The 19364-nt window shown below is 38.0% G+C and overlaps 1 protein-coding gene across 4 annotated transcripts in view; it reads left to right on the forward strand.

Annotated features, from left to right (window-relative positions):
- The first annotated feature begins 8832 nt into the window (after positions 1-8832).
- Positions 8833-19364, forward strand: part of LOC129763320 (synaptic vesicle glycoprotein 2C) — a 53965-nt gene continuing 43433 nt past the window's right edge. The window contains exons 1-2 of one of the 4 annotated variants that reach the window (XM_055762294.1): positions 8834-9234; positions 13111-13224. Coding sequence is in view for 3 of the 4 variants with exons in the window: in XM_055762284.1 (XP_055618259.1) it covers positions 10157-10193 (37 nt within the window). In the remaining variant the exon portion in view is untranslated. Of the gene's footprint in view, positions 9235-9961; positions 10194-13110; positions 13225-19364 lie in introns of those variants that run through there. The other 3 variants (XM_055762275.1, XM_055762284.1, XM_055762265.1) reach the window with 3 other exon arrangements.

Below are 19364 nucleotides of genomic sequence, written 5' to 3' on the forward strand. Positions count from 1 at the left end.
GAACCTAACCATCGACCGGAAGGTGAAGAACGGCAAAAATGGATGCTCCGTCAGTGAAAAAGATCACAAGCGCGTAGTTAAGCAGTTTAGACGTGATCCGAGAAGTTCGGTCCGCAATGTCGCCAATAAGCTGAATTTGTCAAGTTCATTCGTCCAGCGGACCAAGCAGCGGGAGGGCCTGCGTACATACAAGGTTCAGAAGGCTCCTAACCGCGACGAAAGGCAAGACATGGTGGGGAAGACGCGAGCCCGGAAGCTGTACACCGAAATGCTGTAAAGCTGTAAATGTTGTAAAGAACCTTATGGACGGGGTAAAGAGGAAGGTGCGAACATACGGGCTTGGGCTCGAAGTATGAATAAAAAGAAAATGCCAAAAGTTGTTTAATAGTTTTTATTTTACTGTCTAAAATTTTCAAAAGGATCGGTCTACTGGGCGAATTTCTACAGCGTTTTTTCCGTGATGCAATTTGATGTGACACACCCTTTACTGTGGAAAACTCATATTTACTCCATCCCAAACGGAATACAAACGTTCATTCGAATCAAAAATACTCGAATACTGTCGATTTCATTTGGAATTGCTCTTAATGCATCTTGATGACCTCAATTCTGATCATGGTTTGTCCGATGCGCTGATGTTGGTGTGTCCACATGGTTACTATTGCAGCCGCTTGGCGCGCTGCAGTTTGTTTGTTTTATTTTGTTGCCCTTCTCGCGAAGCAGAAATAAAGTTTCTCTGTGTTGAGTGCTGTTCACCCTTAAAATGCTCAAGAAAAAGCAATATTCAGAAGAAAACCTAAATTATGAATTGATCAACATGATGACTGACGCAATGAGAAATGCAATATCTACTTGAAAAATCGATTTTTTTTTTCATTAAAAAATGGTGATTCCAAAAACCGGACAAACCATGATCATTTTTCGGCCAAACCAGCCAAACCATGATCAGAGGTGGACAAACCATGATCATAATTTCTTTTTGAAGAAAATCGTTAAAAAATAAAAGATTGGATAATTTGAACGCTTAATGGTATAATCAGAAACTAGAGACTTTTCAACAAACCCAAACTCGTCTTGATTATTTGTGATTTTCATGAAGAAAAATCGATTTGCATTTACTAGTTGTGTGAAAACACCGCAAATCGAACAAACCAACATCATTTAGGGGAAGACGGGGTAAGACCGCCCGGCGGGGTAAGACGGACCACTGTAGTAATAATGTCACGTTCTGTAGGGCGATTTTCGGAGTGAAATGACGTGCATTTCTCTAGAGTCGAAACTAGAATGAATTGATTTTATTTTGCATTACTTAGCTGAACTTATTGCTAGAAAGATCTCTCTAAAAAAAAGGTAATATGAGGAAATTGGAAAAACGCATGTGTACTTGAATTTGATGACGGTTGATGACTCGTCGTGAAACATCGAACTGTTGTAATTCGAGAACGGTCGTGGCTGAGCCTGGGAAGTTGCGTCGTTGGCGGTTCGAGCATGGGCAATTGTACTTGGGGGTTATTGTCCACGTTCGAGGCCAAGACGATGGAATTTTATTGTTGTTAGCTACATCTGTTTGTAATTATGCAGCTCAAATATTATGCACCACATCTCCCCCTCTTAAGGAAAATGATGAGCGTAGAGGAATCATTTTGAAATTTAAATCTGTGCGTTACCAAGTACCTCTGATACTTAGGACTAAAGTTGTACGAAAATAAATCGTATCATATGTTGATAAATGTTCCAATTACAATTTAATTATCCTGTTCTTATGTACTAATTTCTCTTCATTGGTGTTACAATTTTTTATTGTTATATTCGGATGATTGATTGAAATAATTTCGTAGGGGCCATTGTATACCATATCTAATTTTCTGTTGTTTTCTGCTTTAAGTAGTATTTTCTCTCCTATTGAAATGTCTATGGGGTTTACTATTGTTGATTGTCTAGCTAGTCTTTTTTGCTTAGACTTTATTAATAGCTCTCGGGCTCTGATTGCTGTGGATTGTATCTTGAATTTGAGCTCTGCATAGTAATTTTCGTAATTATAAATGGGATCTATTTTTGTAGGTTTTATTAAACTTTTAGGATAATTAACTAGGTTGCCAAAGACTAGCTCATATGGAGTGTATGAATGCTCTATATTTGGAGTAGTGTTGTAATAGAAAGGATAATATTGAAGCCAAGAATCCCAATCATCGTGTTGCTCATTAATGAATTGTCTTAAATACTCATTAAGGCATCGATGATTGCGTTCTAGGGCACCTATGGTCTGAGGGTGGTATGCTGTGGAAAAATGATGTGTGATTGCCAGTAGTGAGCAAATATTTTTAAATTGTTCATTTTTGTATTCTGAACCTAAATCGCTTTTAATTAAATACGGGCATCCGTATATGAGAACACAATGTTCTACGAATGCTTTTGCTAATGTTTGAGATTGTTTGTCTGGTATGGGTACAGCAATAACGTACTTTGTGAGATCACATTGTATCGTTAGGGCATATCTGTTTCCATTTTTGGTTTTCGTCATAGGTCCGATTGTATCGATTGATACAAGATTAAATGCTTTACTGGGTGTACTGGTTTCAGTAAATTTTTCTTTTGTATTTATTGTGTGTTTATTTAACTTACAATCAATGCAATTTCTAACGAATTCATTGATAGTTTTCCTCATGTTATTCCAATAATACACTGTTCGTAATTTTTTTTAATAATCTTGTAGTTCCTACGTGTCCTCCTAAAGGAGATGCGTGGTTCTCATGGATTATTTGATAGATGTCATTTTCGTTGGTTATAATCATTGCTGGTGAGTAGATAATTATATCTACTTCATTCAATGATTGATTATAAATCGATTTGAATTTTTCAATGTTGATTTTCGAAAAAATAACACTGTTTCTTGCAATTGCTATCTTTTTTATTTTTAGATGTTTGGCCATTGTACTAATTGTATCAATAATTTCATGGACGTCCTTAATTGTTGTGCACATATTCTCAGAAAATTGCGCTTGAGCAATATTCTTTTTCAATTTTTTGTCATACATTTTTATTTTCAGTACTGATTGTGTTTCATTCATTCCAAAGACTAGTTTGGGAAGATTAAAAGCATCGATGTTATTCACTGAATCATATGCTCTAAGGTGATCAGTCTTAGAGTTGCATAATTTAGTAACATCTTCGACTTTATTTCGCGTCATTGACCTTGTCTGTATTGGTAAAACAGAGATGGTTTTGAGTTCATCTGAATCAACAATTACTCGTGAAAGTGCATCGGCGCCGACGTTTAGCTTTCCTTCCACATGTTCAATGTTGAAATCAAATTCTTCTAAATCCACACGAATTCTAGTCAATCTAGACGAAGGATTTTTCATTGTAAATAGGTATACAAGAGGACGATGATCAGTTTTGACTGTAAATCTTCTTCCGTATAAATAAGGACGAAAGTAGGTAATTGTCCAGTGGATTGCGAATAATTCTTGCTCTATTGTGGACTTGTTACGTTCACCTTGGTTAAAAGACTTACTCGCAAATGCCACTGGTAGATAAGTGTCGTTATAGGGTTGAGTCAACATTGCACCACAAGCTATTTTGGAAGCGTCGGTGCTTAAAATAAATGGTTTTTTGAAATCAGGAAATTTTAGGATTTGTGGGGAAATCAACTTGTGTTTTAAAATTTCAAATGAATTTTTACAGTCATCAGACCATTCGAATTTTACTTTTTTACGTAATAAATTATTCAAAGGATTTGCCAGTTCTGCAAAATAGGGTATGAAACGTCTATAATAATTACAGAACGCAACGAATCTTCTAACGTCGTCTGCGTTTTTGGGAGTCGGAAAGTTAAGAATTGCTGAAAATTTCGATTTATCAGGTTTTATTCCTTCATTAGTAATATTGTGACCTAAGTATGTCACATCAGAACAAAAAAAATTACATTTGGCTGGGTTAAGTTTAAGATTTCTTTGTCGAAGCTTTTCAAAAACAATTTGTAAATTTTGCAAATGGTGTTTAATGGAACATCCAATGACAATAATGTCATCGATGTATAAAAATGCGCAATCCGCAGGAAGACCACTTAATGCAATGGTCATCATCCTTTGGAAGCTGTTCGGTGAAATATTCAAACCAAACGGAAGTCTTTTAAATTCGTAATGACCCGATTCGGTGGAGAAGGCTGTAATTTTTTTCGAATTATCATCCATTTCTATTTGATGAAATCCAGACATCAAATCTAGAGTAGAGAAATATCTAGCTCTACCTAGTTGGTCTAAAATATCATCAATTCTAGAGAGAGGAAATTTATCCCCTAGAATTTTTTTATTAAGTTGTCTGAAATCTACGACGAGACGCCATTGTTTATCGTTTGTAGTAGATTTCTTAGGGACAACCAAAATTGGTGAATTGTACTGAGATAAAGAAGGTTGAATGATATCATCCTTCAGCATCTTATCCACTTGTGATTTAATTTCGTCTCGATGGACTTCAGGAAGTCTATAATTTTTAATATAAACCGTTGAGTTGTCTGCAAGACGGATGGTCTGCTTGTAAAAATTATTACATGTCAGGTTATCTGTCTGTAAAGCAAAAATATCGTGATATTTTTTACATAATTCTGTTATTTTTGATTTTAAATCTGGTGGTGTTTGTTCTAGCATTAGTTCCGTCACTAATTGTTGGTATCTGTCTTCATCGTTTGCACCAAATATTATGCACCACACCACTTCTAGTTTTATAAGAAATCCTCAGTATTTTGGCAAATATGCTACGCAAGAAACATTATTTTTGTCATTTCAAAACACCTTGCAACACTTGAGCGCACAAAATATCAAAATTCTGAACAAAACAAAGTTTTCGTCCATTGCAGTTGCAAGCGATCTAATTTTCAAGGTAACCAAAATAAGGATTTCTCCAGCAAAAACTGTATATTCCGTTAGTTGCTGATATCCCAGTCCTTCAGTAGATTGTTCCGGTTCTCCCTACATGAAAAGGTATGTAAAATATAATAAGAAATGCGTGTAAAATGCAAAATAATGCAAAAGGTGCTCCGGGGGGAAGACGGACCATTTTCGACGGGGTTAAAGCGGCACACGTTGTGACATAAAAAATAGAATACCATCTTTTTACTCGTCTCTATACACATAAATACCCCGAAAATACATAAGGAAGTCGTCGAATAATCGTCCTTATAGATTCTGATAATTTGGTAGTTTTTTCACGAACATTTTCAAGACTCTGCGCGTGGAATACGGATGGCCTTTCCAGAAGTCTGTGTGTAGTTTATGAACAGCCCAAAATATTTAGTACCTTAGAGAACACTTTTTCTGTTATTTTTACTAAACTAAACTGTTTGAAAAAAAATAGTATCGCTCCGTCTACCCCGCGGGTGATCCTTCTTACCCCGTAAGCAAAATAAAAGTATTTTTTTATCATTTCAAAAATTAATTAAAAAACGCCAAAAAAGTTATGCAATCAAAAGTTACACATTTTTTACTAGTAGATTGTTATATACTCAATGATATGTACCCCAAACAAATAGGGAAAATCCTGAAGGACGTTTAACTGAAAATTGGTTTTCTTAGGGGGGCGGTCTTACCCCGTCTTCCCCTACCTCAATTGATTTTCAGGCGGGATGAACACGTCCCTAACATTGAAATTATGAATGAAAATTAACTTCTCCGTATCAAGTTAGTATTCTATTCAAATGAAAAACACTCTTTTGCAGGTGGTGACAAAAATTCATACGAAAATTGCGTCTGAAGACAATTATCTTCTTCTTCTTGGATGGTTCTAACGTTCCAGTGGAACTTTTGCCTTCTCAACGTAGCATTACTTGCGTCATTTTTATTAGTAATACTTGTTTGTGATTTCTATGCCGAATAACACGCCTTAAATGTACTCTGGAGCGGCAAGCTCTAGAATACGCGTGACCACAGTGCAAGCCGGAAAAATTTTCTTTGACGAAAAATCCCCCGGCCAGAACGGGAATCGAACCCGAACCCCCGGCATGATAGTGTGGGACGCTAACCACTCAGCCACGGGAGCACAACAAGACAATTATACACTCGACAAAAAAAAATAGAGGAACAGAGTGCGAAGTTGGAATTTTTAAGTAATTTTTGACATGCTGTAACTCCGTGAAAAATCAATGCATATCGATTTCGATCGATCATTTTGAAGCTACTTTCAGGTATCAGAATATTTTATGTACATATTTTTATATTAGTGTTGAACAACAATACAGAGAAAAAATAAAAAATTTATATTTTTCTGTTTTTTCAAAGATTTGTGGACTAGCACAATTTTTTACCAACCAACTCAATAGCAAATCCAATTAACCTTATTAACCAGCTTTCATTTGGTTCCTAGAACGTTCCTGTGGGACCTTTCCATACAGAAATATTTCCGTTTGAATGAAAAATTACCCCTTCGTCTTTGATGATGATCAATAAACAACCAAAGCGCCGCAAATTGAAAGGCAGTTATTAAAACTTCAATAAATTCTGTAAAGAGATAATTTGTTACTTTGACGAAAAAAGATGTATTTAAATTTTTTGCATTGATTTCAAAAAATTTCCATAAACAGGATTTTTATAGTGCTTTACGAAATCTGCTGTAATTCTGCAAATATTGTAGAAAGTTATATTGTTTGCAGGTAAATTTTTAGCTTAAAGTGTGTGTCACATCAAATTGCATCACGGAAAAAACGCTGTAGAAATTCGCCCAGTAGACCGATCTTTTTGAAAATTTTAGACAGTAAAATAAAAACAATTAAACAACTTTTGGCATTTTCTTTTTATTCATATTTCGAGCCCAAGCCCGTATGCTCGCACCTTCCTCTTTACCCCATCCATAAGGTTCTGTACAACGTCAGGTTGTAGTTTTTTTTTTTAACAGAAATCCATTTTCTCTTGAAGTCCGCCTCCGATTTGACAACTTTTGGGTTCTTCCGGAGGGCCTGCTTCATAATCGCCCAATATTTCTCTATTGGGCGAAGCTCCGGCGTGTTGGGCGGGTTCATTTCCTTTGGCACGAAGGTGACCCCGTTGGCTTCGTACCACTCCAACACGTCCTTTGAATAGTGGCACGAAGCGAGATCCGGCCAGAAGATGGTCGGGCCCTCGTGCTGCTTCAATAGTGGTAGTAAGCGCTTCTGTAGGCACTCCTTAAGGTAAACCAGCCCGTTTACCGTGCCGGTCATCACGAAGGGGGCGCTCCGCTTTCCGCAAGAGCAGATCGCTTGCCACACCATGTACTTTTTGGCAAACTTGGATAGTTTCTGCTTGCGAATCTCCTCCGGAACGCTGAATCTGTCCTCTGCGGAGAAGAACAACAGGCCCGGCAGCTGACGAAAGTCCGCTTTGACGTAGGTTTCGTCGTCCATTACCAGGCAATGCGGCTTCGTCAGCATTTCGGTGTACAGCTTCCGGGCTCGCGTCTTCCCCACCATGTTTTGCCTTTCGTCGCGGTTAGGAGCCTTCTGAACCTTGTATGTACGCAGGCCCTCCCGCTGCTTGGTCCGCTGGACGAATGAATTTGACAAATTTAGCTTATTGGCGACATCCCGGACCGAACTTCTCGGATCACGTCTAAACTGCTTAACTACGCGCTTGTGATCTTTTTCACTGACGGAGCATCCATTTTTGCCGTTCTTCACCTTCCGGTCGATGGTTAGGTTCTCGAAGTATCGTTTCAGTACTCTGCTGACCGTGGATTGGACGATTCCCAGCATCTTACCGATGTCCCGATGTGACAACTCCGGATTCTCGAAATGAGTGCACAGGATTAATTCACGACGCTCTTTTTCGTTCGACGACATTTTTCCAAATTTACGAAAAATTGACAGTGAAGCATGGCTAACGTGATCTATACACTCTTATCTGATTATAAGCGAAAGCTGAAGATATAATTCCTAAAATTTAAATTTCTACAGCGTTTTTTCCGTGATGCAATTTGATGTGACACACCCTTTAGTCAATTCCCTAAGCATCTGTAAACGTTTCATATTGATACTGTTAGTCGTTTTTTCAAAGTTTAGAGTAAATTGGAGGAGCATCGCATCGCAATAATCGCAAATCGTACCAGAAGTACAAAATGCTACGCCACATTCCGAATTGATATGTTCGGCTAGCACTCGAATGCTTTCAAAACTTTCTTGGACATCTTGGGTTCCTCAGACCATTTTCAAGGTCAGCCCTTTCTTTATTTCATCCGTTGAGATGATTCTCGATGATTTTTATAACATGAGACACGGTAGTGTTTGCGATTCTAAGCTTCTTAGCGTTGGAACGATGAGTATTTTCCGGATTTTCATTGTAACTAAATGTACAACATTAATTCGCGGATGACGGATGACTAAGTCCTGCATGAAACTCAACAAATGATTGTGTGTGTAATCGCCTTTCAAATGCCTTTTAAATGCCGCAGGCAACATGTTGTTTAAAAGATGTTATGGATGCGAACATTTTACTTTCTTTGATGGGTGTTGCAAATCCAGCTCCATATAAACGAGTAGTGGATCTACTTAGAATGACGGGCCTACTTAACTGCCTTAATGCCACTCCTCTGCACAAAAGTACATTTCATTATCTGCGGCTGTTTGTTGTTTACCAGCTCCACCGAAACAAGCTACCGGTGAATGAATAAAAAATCCGTAAACAAACGATGTTTACGCCTTTTCGTCCGATGTGATAAGACAACTCGAGTTTCGGCTGGCTTCCTTAGCAATCGCGGTTGCCCATGGTTTCTAATTTTAATTCTCCGACTGAGCCGACGATTATTTATAGCGATGCTGCAGAAGAGAAGAAAAACACAAATTAACGTCCGCACAGTAATTGTGAAACTAGATCAAATTTCGGACAGTAGACAGATTTGGCTTGACAAAAATGAGTGATGCGCCAGGCTAGAACTTAAGTCGCATCAAGAGATATTACCCTGGAAGAAATTGCACCAAGATTGCGTCGTCACTGCGAACAGGAAAGAGATCGGGTCCAGCGTGGCAAGTGGCAAGTGGATCGCATTGCTAGTTTCTGCAATGGATTCTACTCAGTGCATCGTGAGCAATGCAGCCGATAAGAACCTAAACTACGTCTGAACTATTACTGTTGGAGAGCAATTGGAAATTGGTAAACTACTGGTGAAAGTGATGTGCTATGAGCCAGAGTGAGACTTCTATAAGTGCTGGCTAAATTGGCTGAGTGTGACATACGAAAATGGCTCAGACGAATGACAATAAAGTCAACGAAAGTAAATATTTTGAATTGTTTCTCGTTATTAGATTGTATTTTCGATGCTATTTCATTCGAATAATCTTATTTCACGGGAAATCCGGATCATGCGAATCGGAGTTGACATAGTTTCAAATCTAATGAACTTATCTTCTGTTGCGTGCAGCAACAGAAAATTGGTTCATCAATGTAACGAACTGATGCATGCAGCTTTCGTTCTCTTCCTGCTTTTTTAATTCCTCAATTATGTTTTGAAATTAGTCTTCACAAAACCACAAATTGTTGACGATTACTGTCATCACAATTATTCAACCGCAAACATCCAGTAACTTTTTGTCTCATGCAAGAGTCAGCGAACCGATGACCCGTTGATAACTCTTCAATCTCTGTCGGCAGCTTCCAGCCCAGCGTTCTACTACTAAACCGCAAACGCGCGCACTCGCAGTGGGAACTAGGGAGCAGCAACCAGCGAATCACAAATTTGTGTCTGCCAAAAGCTACCGCCGCCGCTTATCGCTTATCTGTGTGTTTAGAAAACACAAAAATGCCGCCAATGAAAAACCAATTTCATTCATTAATTTTGTCCATACGTTTGCGGCAGGGAACTTTCTTCGAACTGTTGACGTAGGTTCGGGATTCGAATGACTACTTGAGGGAATGAATTTTGCGATAATTCTTGCGCTCATTCTCCCCAGATGAGTGAGCTCCCGATCAGGGGATTCATTTGGGGATCGAGGATCATCGCTCCTCGACTGCGGTGATCATTGCTGTTACGACTGTGATTGAAGCACGGATCAATTTGTGAGAAAGAATAAATCAGCGTTGGTATAAATGTTCACAGATTTGCGACTGTTGATTGAACGAATTGGTGATGGAATAGTTGAGAGTAGTTAAGTGTGTGGACTGTTCGAATGCTTTATCGTGCAATATTTGGCTAAAAAATGAAAGAACTACTGAAACGTATAAAATATTTTATTGGTGAGTGACTAAATCCTAATTTTGTGGCACTATCAGTGTTTCCAACGTCATCCAGCAGAATATCTAGAGAATTATCATTTGTTGGACTGAAACCTAACATATGCTGGGTCAAGTTCAAACTGATTATCAACTCGTGCGTACAGTTTTATTTTGTGTTACGTACCTTCAATTGAAAATACCCGCTCGAAAAGAAGAAAAAAAACTAACTCTTTGCTATCATTCTTCGTTATCACTTCCTGTCCTGACAAAAAAAAACTTATTTTTTTGCGTACGTCTGATAGGGATTTCCTGAGTTTTTGCTTCTAAACCAAAAGCGATTAGTTCTTTTTATGTAATAGTTTTTTCTGTCATTCAACATTACATTTGCTACTTCTTCCCGCTCGATGAAACAACATTGTACGGACATGCAGTTGTGGATTTAATTTTTCACCATGCCATGCCATTCGTCCAATTTGTTTGCTCCTTGTTATCATCAATTGAGTGTTGATATTGACACTGGTGCAACACCATGTGGAGAACGCAAAAATGCATCAGTGCAAGGGCGAGAGTTCCTTATTACTGGAACGAATCAAAACAAAGAGCACATGGATGAATCCACGAATGCATCAATGGGTAATGCAACTCAAAGTTACGGTCGTAATATAGATCGTTCTGAATAAAGTGACACCATTCCAAAACGGATAGCGTATAACAGTTTTGTTCACTGAATGAAAATTTATCCCATTATCAGATCAAAATAAAACTTCTTCAAAATTAAAACAATAACAGAGTTGAGTTCACTTTCCTTATGCTATCGAACCTCGAATAATGATGACCTTGACGATCTTGACGATCGCTCGTTTAACAATTCGCTGAGATTATACAATCGACCAAATGAGTGCCGATTTCTCAAGGGTCCTACTGAGGTAATTCGGCACATAATTGCGTCATTCTTGAAAGGATCATTCTGGTTCAAGCGCTAAACAGAATGGTTAGATGGAATACATTGATACACAAGCTAATTCATCTTTTTGACGTAGAACTACGTCTTACATTGAGGGTGCCAAATCAGAAAACAGGTCACGTTTTTATGAAATAAAGTTAACGTTAATAACTATTTTTTACTGTAAACGGATTTTCACGATTTACATACCAATCGAATCGGAAATTCTCTAAAATTTGTTTGATATGCTATACATTACTACCCATTGTCTGTATTTGGTTTAAATTGACGAAAATTGGAAGCAATCTCATTTCCCCATACATTTGTTCTGTCCATTTGTATGATTTCCCAAACAGAGCTGTCAGTAACGAGCAACGAAGGGGAAATCGTAAGATTTAAAGTCTCCGTGTAGTGATCCCCGATTTTTGAAATTAATTGTTAATCAGCTAATCGAATAGTTCATTTGCTAGAAAGCCATATAAAATCAAAAAAGTGTTCATTCCGCCTGAAAATCAATTATTATCTTTTACTCACCCCTAAAGTCGTAAACGAAGCTCAATTCACGTTGACGGCATTAAGCTTTGTTTACGAACTTAGGGGAACGTCAAAGATAATGATTTATTTTCAGGATAAAACTGCAGCGGCCGTACGTTTTTTTCTCTCTGAGTTTGGATCGATTAATCGACGTAAATTATTCGTTCGCTCCGATTATTGGTTGTGCAGTGTTCGTTCGATTAATAATCGATTTCTGTAGGAAGTATTCGATTAATCGAACAATTATCGGGGATCACTATCTCCGTGAACAAAGGAAAAGAAGAAGAACGAAGAGGAATATTTGCCTACAGTGCCTATAAACAGTGGATCTCGCTGAGGCAAGTTTAGAGGCGATGAACTGCAAAGTTTAAAGCTTCTTAAAAACAAAGAATTGAATTGAGGCAAACGTTCATTCTTCGTAAAGACACCGACTGGACAACACCGTTGCTGGGCGAGCTGGATGGCGAGGGATCGAGTGCCTTTCTTAAAGCAATTGGGGTGGACGCGACCATGTTACTCACTCGCATTGCATTGCAATCATTGCAGCAAACTGATGCCATTGCATTAATGTTTTTGTGTGGGGAATCATCAAGTTAGGCTATCGTCGGCTCACCAAGAAAATAATTGTTCTGGAATTATGCCTCTGATTTGGTTTCGCATGGCGGTAGCAAAACTCTTTCCACTAACAGCTAACAGCTAACAGCTAATCTAGACAGGCAATATTAATAGAAAAGGCTGTTGAAAAGAGCGCAAAACGGAGATAAGTGTGTTAGATGCTTCAATCCATCGATATATGGATATTTGTGTGCGTGCGTGCGTGCTTCATAACCCGTACGTAAAAATAGTACATCTTCGCTACGCTGAAACCCCATTTGTATCTGCTCCCGTGTGCATTGGTGGTGCGAATTATGCAGCCGTAATGATAAATTTAAACAAGGAGGAAAGATAGTGGGAGGGAAATATTTGCGCTAGGGCATTAGTAATGAATTTCTGCTGAGGCAAATATCCAGCAATGCTACTCTTTTCGAAGTTGTTGAGATTAACAGAGAGAGATTATTTCGTTTATTTAGTCACCATGAAAGTAAATGTCGTTCTGGAATTTTGTATGTGATTTGGTTTCGCTCGCCAGTAGCAAAACTTTCTCCATTAAGGATGACAGCTGCGCTTATCTTGAGCATGAGAAAGTAATGCAACTTTTTTCAAGACCAGCCAATATTAACAGAAGCGTTTTTTTGAGAATAGCGCAAAATGATTAGAAGTGTTTATATTTCTAGTAGCTTTGAGCCACCAATGTATGGCTCCCTATGCATGCTATAACAAACGCTTGTTTGGCGCTTGATTTACGTTGTACGAACGATTCCTAGAGGTGCGATTCCACTGAGGCAATACTAAATAACAGGTAGCATGATATTTGATACTTGCGAATATTGTTCTTGTTGTTATTTCCATACGGTGCCAAAGATATATGGATGCAGTTATACGATGTGGAATAATGATACTGGTGCAACAAGTATATAATCGACTGCAGCCGAGTCTATGTCAATTGCGAAAAAGGCCACCGGAATAGCATTCGAGGTAAATTTTCAATGCAATGACATGAAACAAATTGTGACATACGATAGGATTAGGGTATTGTTCTGCAAGGGCGATAATGAATCATCAATGAATTATCAACAACTGATTCTACAATTTAAAATACCATTTCAGGGCGATCAAACCATTCTACTAAACAGTTATTTCTAAAATTCACAGCATTATAAAATAATATCCGAAGTTATAAACAAGCGACTTGAATAAAATAACAGCGTAATTCTACGTCAACAATGCGGTCGTGTCGTGGACACAACCTCTTATATTTTTGTTTTTTAGACAAATACACTGCAGCCACAGGCGATTCTATACCACAGCGATATACCACCATTGACAACGCATAAAATCAAAATGCTCACGTGTGATTCAATCATACCCAAACACTTTTCACCCAAATGGTAGGAACGCCGACGCGAGGTACCTTTTCCTCAAGTTTCCATCTTGGATCTGAGAATGAAAAGGATCACAATTGAAGTGCAGTTTTACATCTTTCATTCACAACTGTCCCTTCTAAGGCGATTCCGCGTCGAGGAAAACCTCCGCTTGCTCGCTAAATAATGAATGATTTTCGCAAATGCAATTTCTAATAACTCGCTTCGGCGCACTCTAACTATCGTCCTTAACACTCCTGCATTCGCGCGAAAAATCGTAACTCGTGTACTCACAGACTGTACGCGTCTCTGTAATAATGCTATTGTGTATTTTTCGGCGTTATTGGTATTTATTCAAAGAAAAAGATATAATTGAATGAAAAAACCGCAGAAAATATTTTTTCTTTAACTTCATGCAGTTTTAATAGTCATTTAGATCAGGCACCTCATTGATTCTCGGTCTGTAAGACTCTTGTGCGAGTATAGGAAAAGTTAGGAAAACCATTTGGGAGCCTAATCGCCGCTGTAGTCCGTAATGTAATCCTGGATGACTGATCGTGATCGTGGATGAGGCGCATGAAAACAACAACAATGTGTCTGGGTGATGCAAAAATACAGAAACACTCTCCAATTATTGTATATTTTCGATGCTCAAATGGTCATGACCTATACTCCTTTGCTTTTATTTTTAGACATTTTCGCTTCACAGAAAAGCCACAATAAGCCCAATATTGTCAATGCCGAATTGTGTTTTTAGTTTTCACATATGCGCAACTTGATTGGACTCGATACGATCGCACACCAGTATGTTTACTTCTGTTCATTCACACAATGCTGTTTGTTAGCAAATTATTATTCGTTCGAATTTTATTGAAATAACTTAGCACAATTGGAAATCAAACTTTGATTTTGAAATTTTGATTTTGTTTGATTTTGTGATACATTTTTTCAGCACAAACTAGCTTTGCTTTTCTTACGATGCATCGCATTAACTGCTATAGCAAAACTGTACCAAAACGCGAACGTCTATCTCAAAATTATCGATATGATATAATATGAAAAATATTTCATACCAGCGACGCGAATATTTATTTACTGTTTAACAAGACTCGTTTCGCTTCCAGCTGTATTTTTTGGTGAGGTAGATTTGCATATCAACCTACCCTCATCTTAAAAATATGAAAATTCCCAATTCAATTTAAAAACCATCGAATCTTGGAAGGCCCATATGCCACGTGGACAACTTTAGGGAATTAGGGGGTACAAAATGTTCACGCTTGTCTACGATGAGGGAGGGGGGGGTATAGATATTGCCCACGTGGACACATTAGATAAAAATTTCTAAGAAATTACATCTACTTTCTAAAATGAAAGAAATTTGTTCTACAATTTTCAATAATCTCTAAACTTTCCGCCCATCATGCGTATGTATTCTGTATTCATGAACAAAAAGTTTAAACTTCCTGAGAGAGCTTCCCGGTCGAAGATCCACAATTTTTTATATCGTTGATCTTCTCCACTGAAATATGTATTCTTAAAGTAACGCACATAAATTGAGGGCGATCGATTTGTTTCCATCGACAGTAAAGCGGAATGAATGATCCGAAAATCAAATTCTTACATAGGTGCACGCACCGAATCTCTGGGAAAGAAATCACTTACTGATATAAGCCTCTTCCTCAAAGCTGATTCAAAAATGCCGAGGTCTGTTGCAATCCGACGCTTCGAGACTCCCTCCCGTAGCCTCTGTCGGGCCATTTTGAGAATTTCTGGAGTGCATTTCTTCAAATTATTTTGCTTTTTGAGGGTCTTGTTCAAAATTTGGTTGAAAATTTTAATATTTTTTCGAAAGCAAAACGCTGGAGCGCAGCGCACAGCCACTGTGCACTTTTGCCCCGCAAGCAATTTTTCAACTAATCGAATTTCTAAAAAGGCAACTTTTTCACAAAAGCGAAAACGCGCTATTATCTACTATAAAATGAAGATTACCTCGACAATATAGTCTCGAACTTTCCAGTTATTTTTGGTAACTAAATCGTCACCCTCAAAATTGAAAAAAATAGATCAAAACAACGCGAAACTCTTCACACCTCATAACTTTTTGCCAATTTCATGAAATGTATCTTGTTTATATTGATAAGCTGCTGGTGTAATAATGTGTCAAATGAATACACTGTTGCCTCATTTTTATGCTCGTTTGTTTCAAAAAGGCCAATGCGCACTTTTGCCCCGTGCGCACCTTTGCCCCGCACTACTCTAATGTATCCATGAAACAATGTGACAAGAAAAAAATCCACTTTAAAAATTCAGAAAAAAAATATGATGTTGCAGTATTAACAAATAAATTATATGTTCATTTTTAGCCTGGTGTATTTTGTTACATCAGGTTAATTTTTAGCCTGTACTTGAGATCATCAGTATGGAATATGAGCGTCAATCGCCTCCAGAAAACTTTTGAGTATGCTTCCAAATTCATCAGTTAACCTACGTTAACCTACTTCCAGACTCTCGATAATGCTGTGAAGTACGTGCCCTTGTTCGTTACGCCAGTTTTGTCCACGTTATTGTCCAGAATAGCACACAGATTTTCAATACACCCTGTCCAACTTCTATAAGACCAGGTGATGATCTTGCTGCTTTGTGTCATTGTAAACAAACAATGCTTCAATTTATATTCGAGTGTGTAGGTATTGGTGACTACCATACACTGCATGATTTTCATATGTGTGTGTGCAAGCGCTGAGCGTAAACGAATGTTTTCGTATTTTTAACTGTCAAGTTTCTATAAGACCAGTTACATTTTCCGTTGTTTTAGTTGTTTTGATCAATTAAATCTGGCAAATGCCGAAGGGAAAAGTCCTCACAAATAAAGCAATATTTCAACTACTGAACTGCTCGGGTGACAATTCGTCAAATTTTGGTAAAAATTCCTCACATAAAGAGGGCTTAAAAGGTTAAAACTCCTCATCTTACACCATCTCACATCGGAAGACGTCCGAGCTCCGCCAAAGCTCACATGAACCGACAGTGAGGCAAGATATATCATGACAAAGAATATTTTCAAAAAATACATTTTGTTATATACCATAAATAAAAGTTCTTCAACAGTATTTTTCAACCAGGAATTTTGATGGAGACTCGTGCATGGTTGGGGCGAGATTCTGTGCAACCGGAAGCATCAAAATAGCTTCCACATCATTCAAAGATTACATATTTGTTCTGGAATTCTCCCTCCTACCGTGTATCCACCGTCACAAAAAATTAACATTCCAGCAAAACAATGCTACTATTCATACCAGCAAGGAAACTAAGCAATAGATTAAGGTCCAAAAACTTATTTTTTTGGACTGACCGGCTCGCTCTCCAGACTTGAATCCTGTTGAAATTCTTAGGGGGGATCCTTGTACGCAGAATCTACACTGAGGGAGAACTTTACACCGCGATTGAAGAGCTCAAGGTCGCAATTTCGGAAAAATGGAAAAATATCGAAAAATGCGTTCAGCAGAATTTAGTAAATAATTTTCCAACACAAATTTCCTAATAACCTTGGAAATTCGTGTTGGATAATTATTCGAAATGGCAAGGTTACCAATGTAAATCATGTAAATCAGCCGATCGTTATGATTTTTTCATTGATAATACTTATGAATTTTGAAGCGGTCTTATAGAAACTGGACAGCTGAAATTATCATATTTAGGCACAATAAATAAACAAACAACTCATTTGAACGAAATTGACGTTAAATATACTTTATTCTAAGCATTCAACAATGTATGAATGTATCTTGTTGAAATTCTAACTGTTTGTGTTGCAACGATATAGAATCAGGGTAGTCTTATAGAAGTTGGACAGAGTATAGGGTTCAAATCTGGACTTTTGAGCAGGCCGTTCCAGAACTTTCATCTGCTTAGACTTGAGAGCCTTCGTTTTTTGGCAGTATGTTCAGGATCATTGTCCTGTTGAAAAATGAAGTATTTGTCTACGCCGATTTTTGCAACGGATTCACGAAGATTTCCATTGTAGGTGTCAATGTAGATGTCAGCTGTCATTATGCCGTGATTTGAGCCAAGATTCCTACTCCGGCCCGGTTTCCACCACCGAGTTATTACTTACATACTAACACTTGCCAAAAAAAACGATTTTTTGGTTTCTAGAGCACAACTGTGCGTTTATTCGCTTCCAACTTAATACTAATCCTACATTTGAATTTCCCTGCTATTTATAATGGACGCTATATTCTTGTTCGATCCTGTTCGTGGGATTGTTTATGCTTTCGTGGCGAGCCGTGAGATTGTTTATCCGAAATCGGGAATCGTTTCTCGGGAACTCTGCATTATCTCGCTGAGCTGGCTAATCGACTGTCGCGTTGTTTTTCCGTTGGGCTGGCTAAGTGGATTTGTGTTTACACGAAGGAACAGAGTGATGATGTTGGGTGGTCCGTTTTTTATATTCAAGTATCAGTTTTGTGGTCTAAATTTGTGCTAACTACCGTGCTTTACCGGAGACTGTAGATGACAATCTTGTAGCGCTTCACCTGATTTTCTCCAAACTCTCACTCGTCATTATAGATTAAAGATCTTAAAATTCGATTCTTCGGTTCACAAAACACGTTCCCAGAACAATACCGGCACAATATTTGCGAGATATAGCCGTGCTTCTTTTTTGGGACTGATGTACGGTAGGTTACGAGCGAACTTGCTCTGCAATCCATGTTCCCTAGTCCTGCGGCTAATTGTACAGTCGGATACTGAATGCTGGAGGTTTTTCCTTGAAAGATCAAATGGTTACCGATGGATTTTTTTATGATTCCTCGGATGATCATTTAATCAGTGTGACGGTCTGTTTTCCACAAACCTGTTCTACGCGTTCTATCCAGGGGTACGACTAAAACGTCAAATCCCTCATATTGCCAGTGTACCCAATATTGCTGCGGTTTACTGACATTTTGGTTCAATCAATTACTGTTGTTTACAACTCGGTCCGGTTATATAGTCGAATAGTGGCTAACTTTAAATTCCATGTTAAATGTGAACACCTCCATGTGAAACCGAAATATGAAAATCGCTCATGCAGTTAGAATAAAGCAGCGCATTTTTCGATTTCAATCCTCGTAAATGATATGTTGATAAACAAATGACGCCATATTGATTTTGATTTTGGGTAGCCTATATTCAATTGATGTGTAACCCCTGGTTCTATTAGTCACAGATCCGATCTTCTGGTACTTTGTCCAAATTCTCAGCACTGCACCGCGACTGATGCTATATAACGATGAGCAACTGAAGCACAACTTGAATCGAACGTAAATGGCGCGTACAAATAGCTTTGACAGGAAGCAACACCAATAACAAGGGGTGCGTCAATGTTTCATTGCAAGATATAGTGAAAGTTTCCAGAGGACTTTTTTCCATGGCATGCCTGTTTCAACAAAAAATCACCAAATTTACATAGCACATGCAAAATTTCAAACTAAATTGAAATTATTCAATGCTGTTCAGTAACGGTGGATGTAAGCTTCCATTTAAGAGATTACCTTAATTATCATCCAAATATTTCTAACCATTCAGCTATAAAAAAGTTTATGAATTCGGGTTGTTTTTTTCTGTAGCGGGTCACTGTGTCGTGATAACGGTCTAGAAAAAAGTTCATTTATATGTTCTGAAAAGGAACTGAGAAAAACCTTCGCAAGAATACATTCACATCACAAAACTATTTGACTGACAACAGGCACACGCAATTGTGAAATATTCTCC

The sequence above is a fragment of the Toxorhynchites rutilus genome, chromosome 1 (genome assembly GCF_029784135.1).
Source record: "Toxorhynchites rutilus septentrionalis strain SRP chromosome 1, ASM2978413v1, whole genome shotgun sequence".
In the NCBI taxonomy this organism is placed as follows: Eukaryota; Metazoa; Arthropoda; class Insecta; order Diptera; family Culicidae; genus Toxorhynchites; species Toxorhynchites rutilus.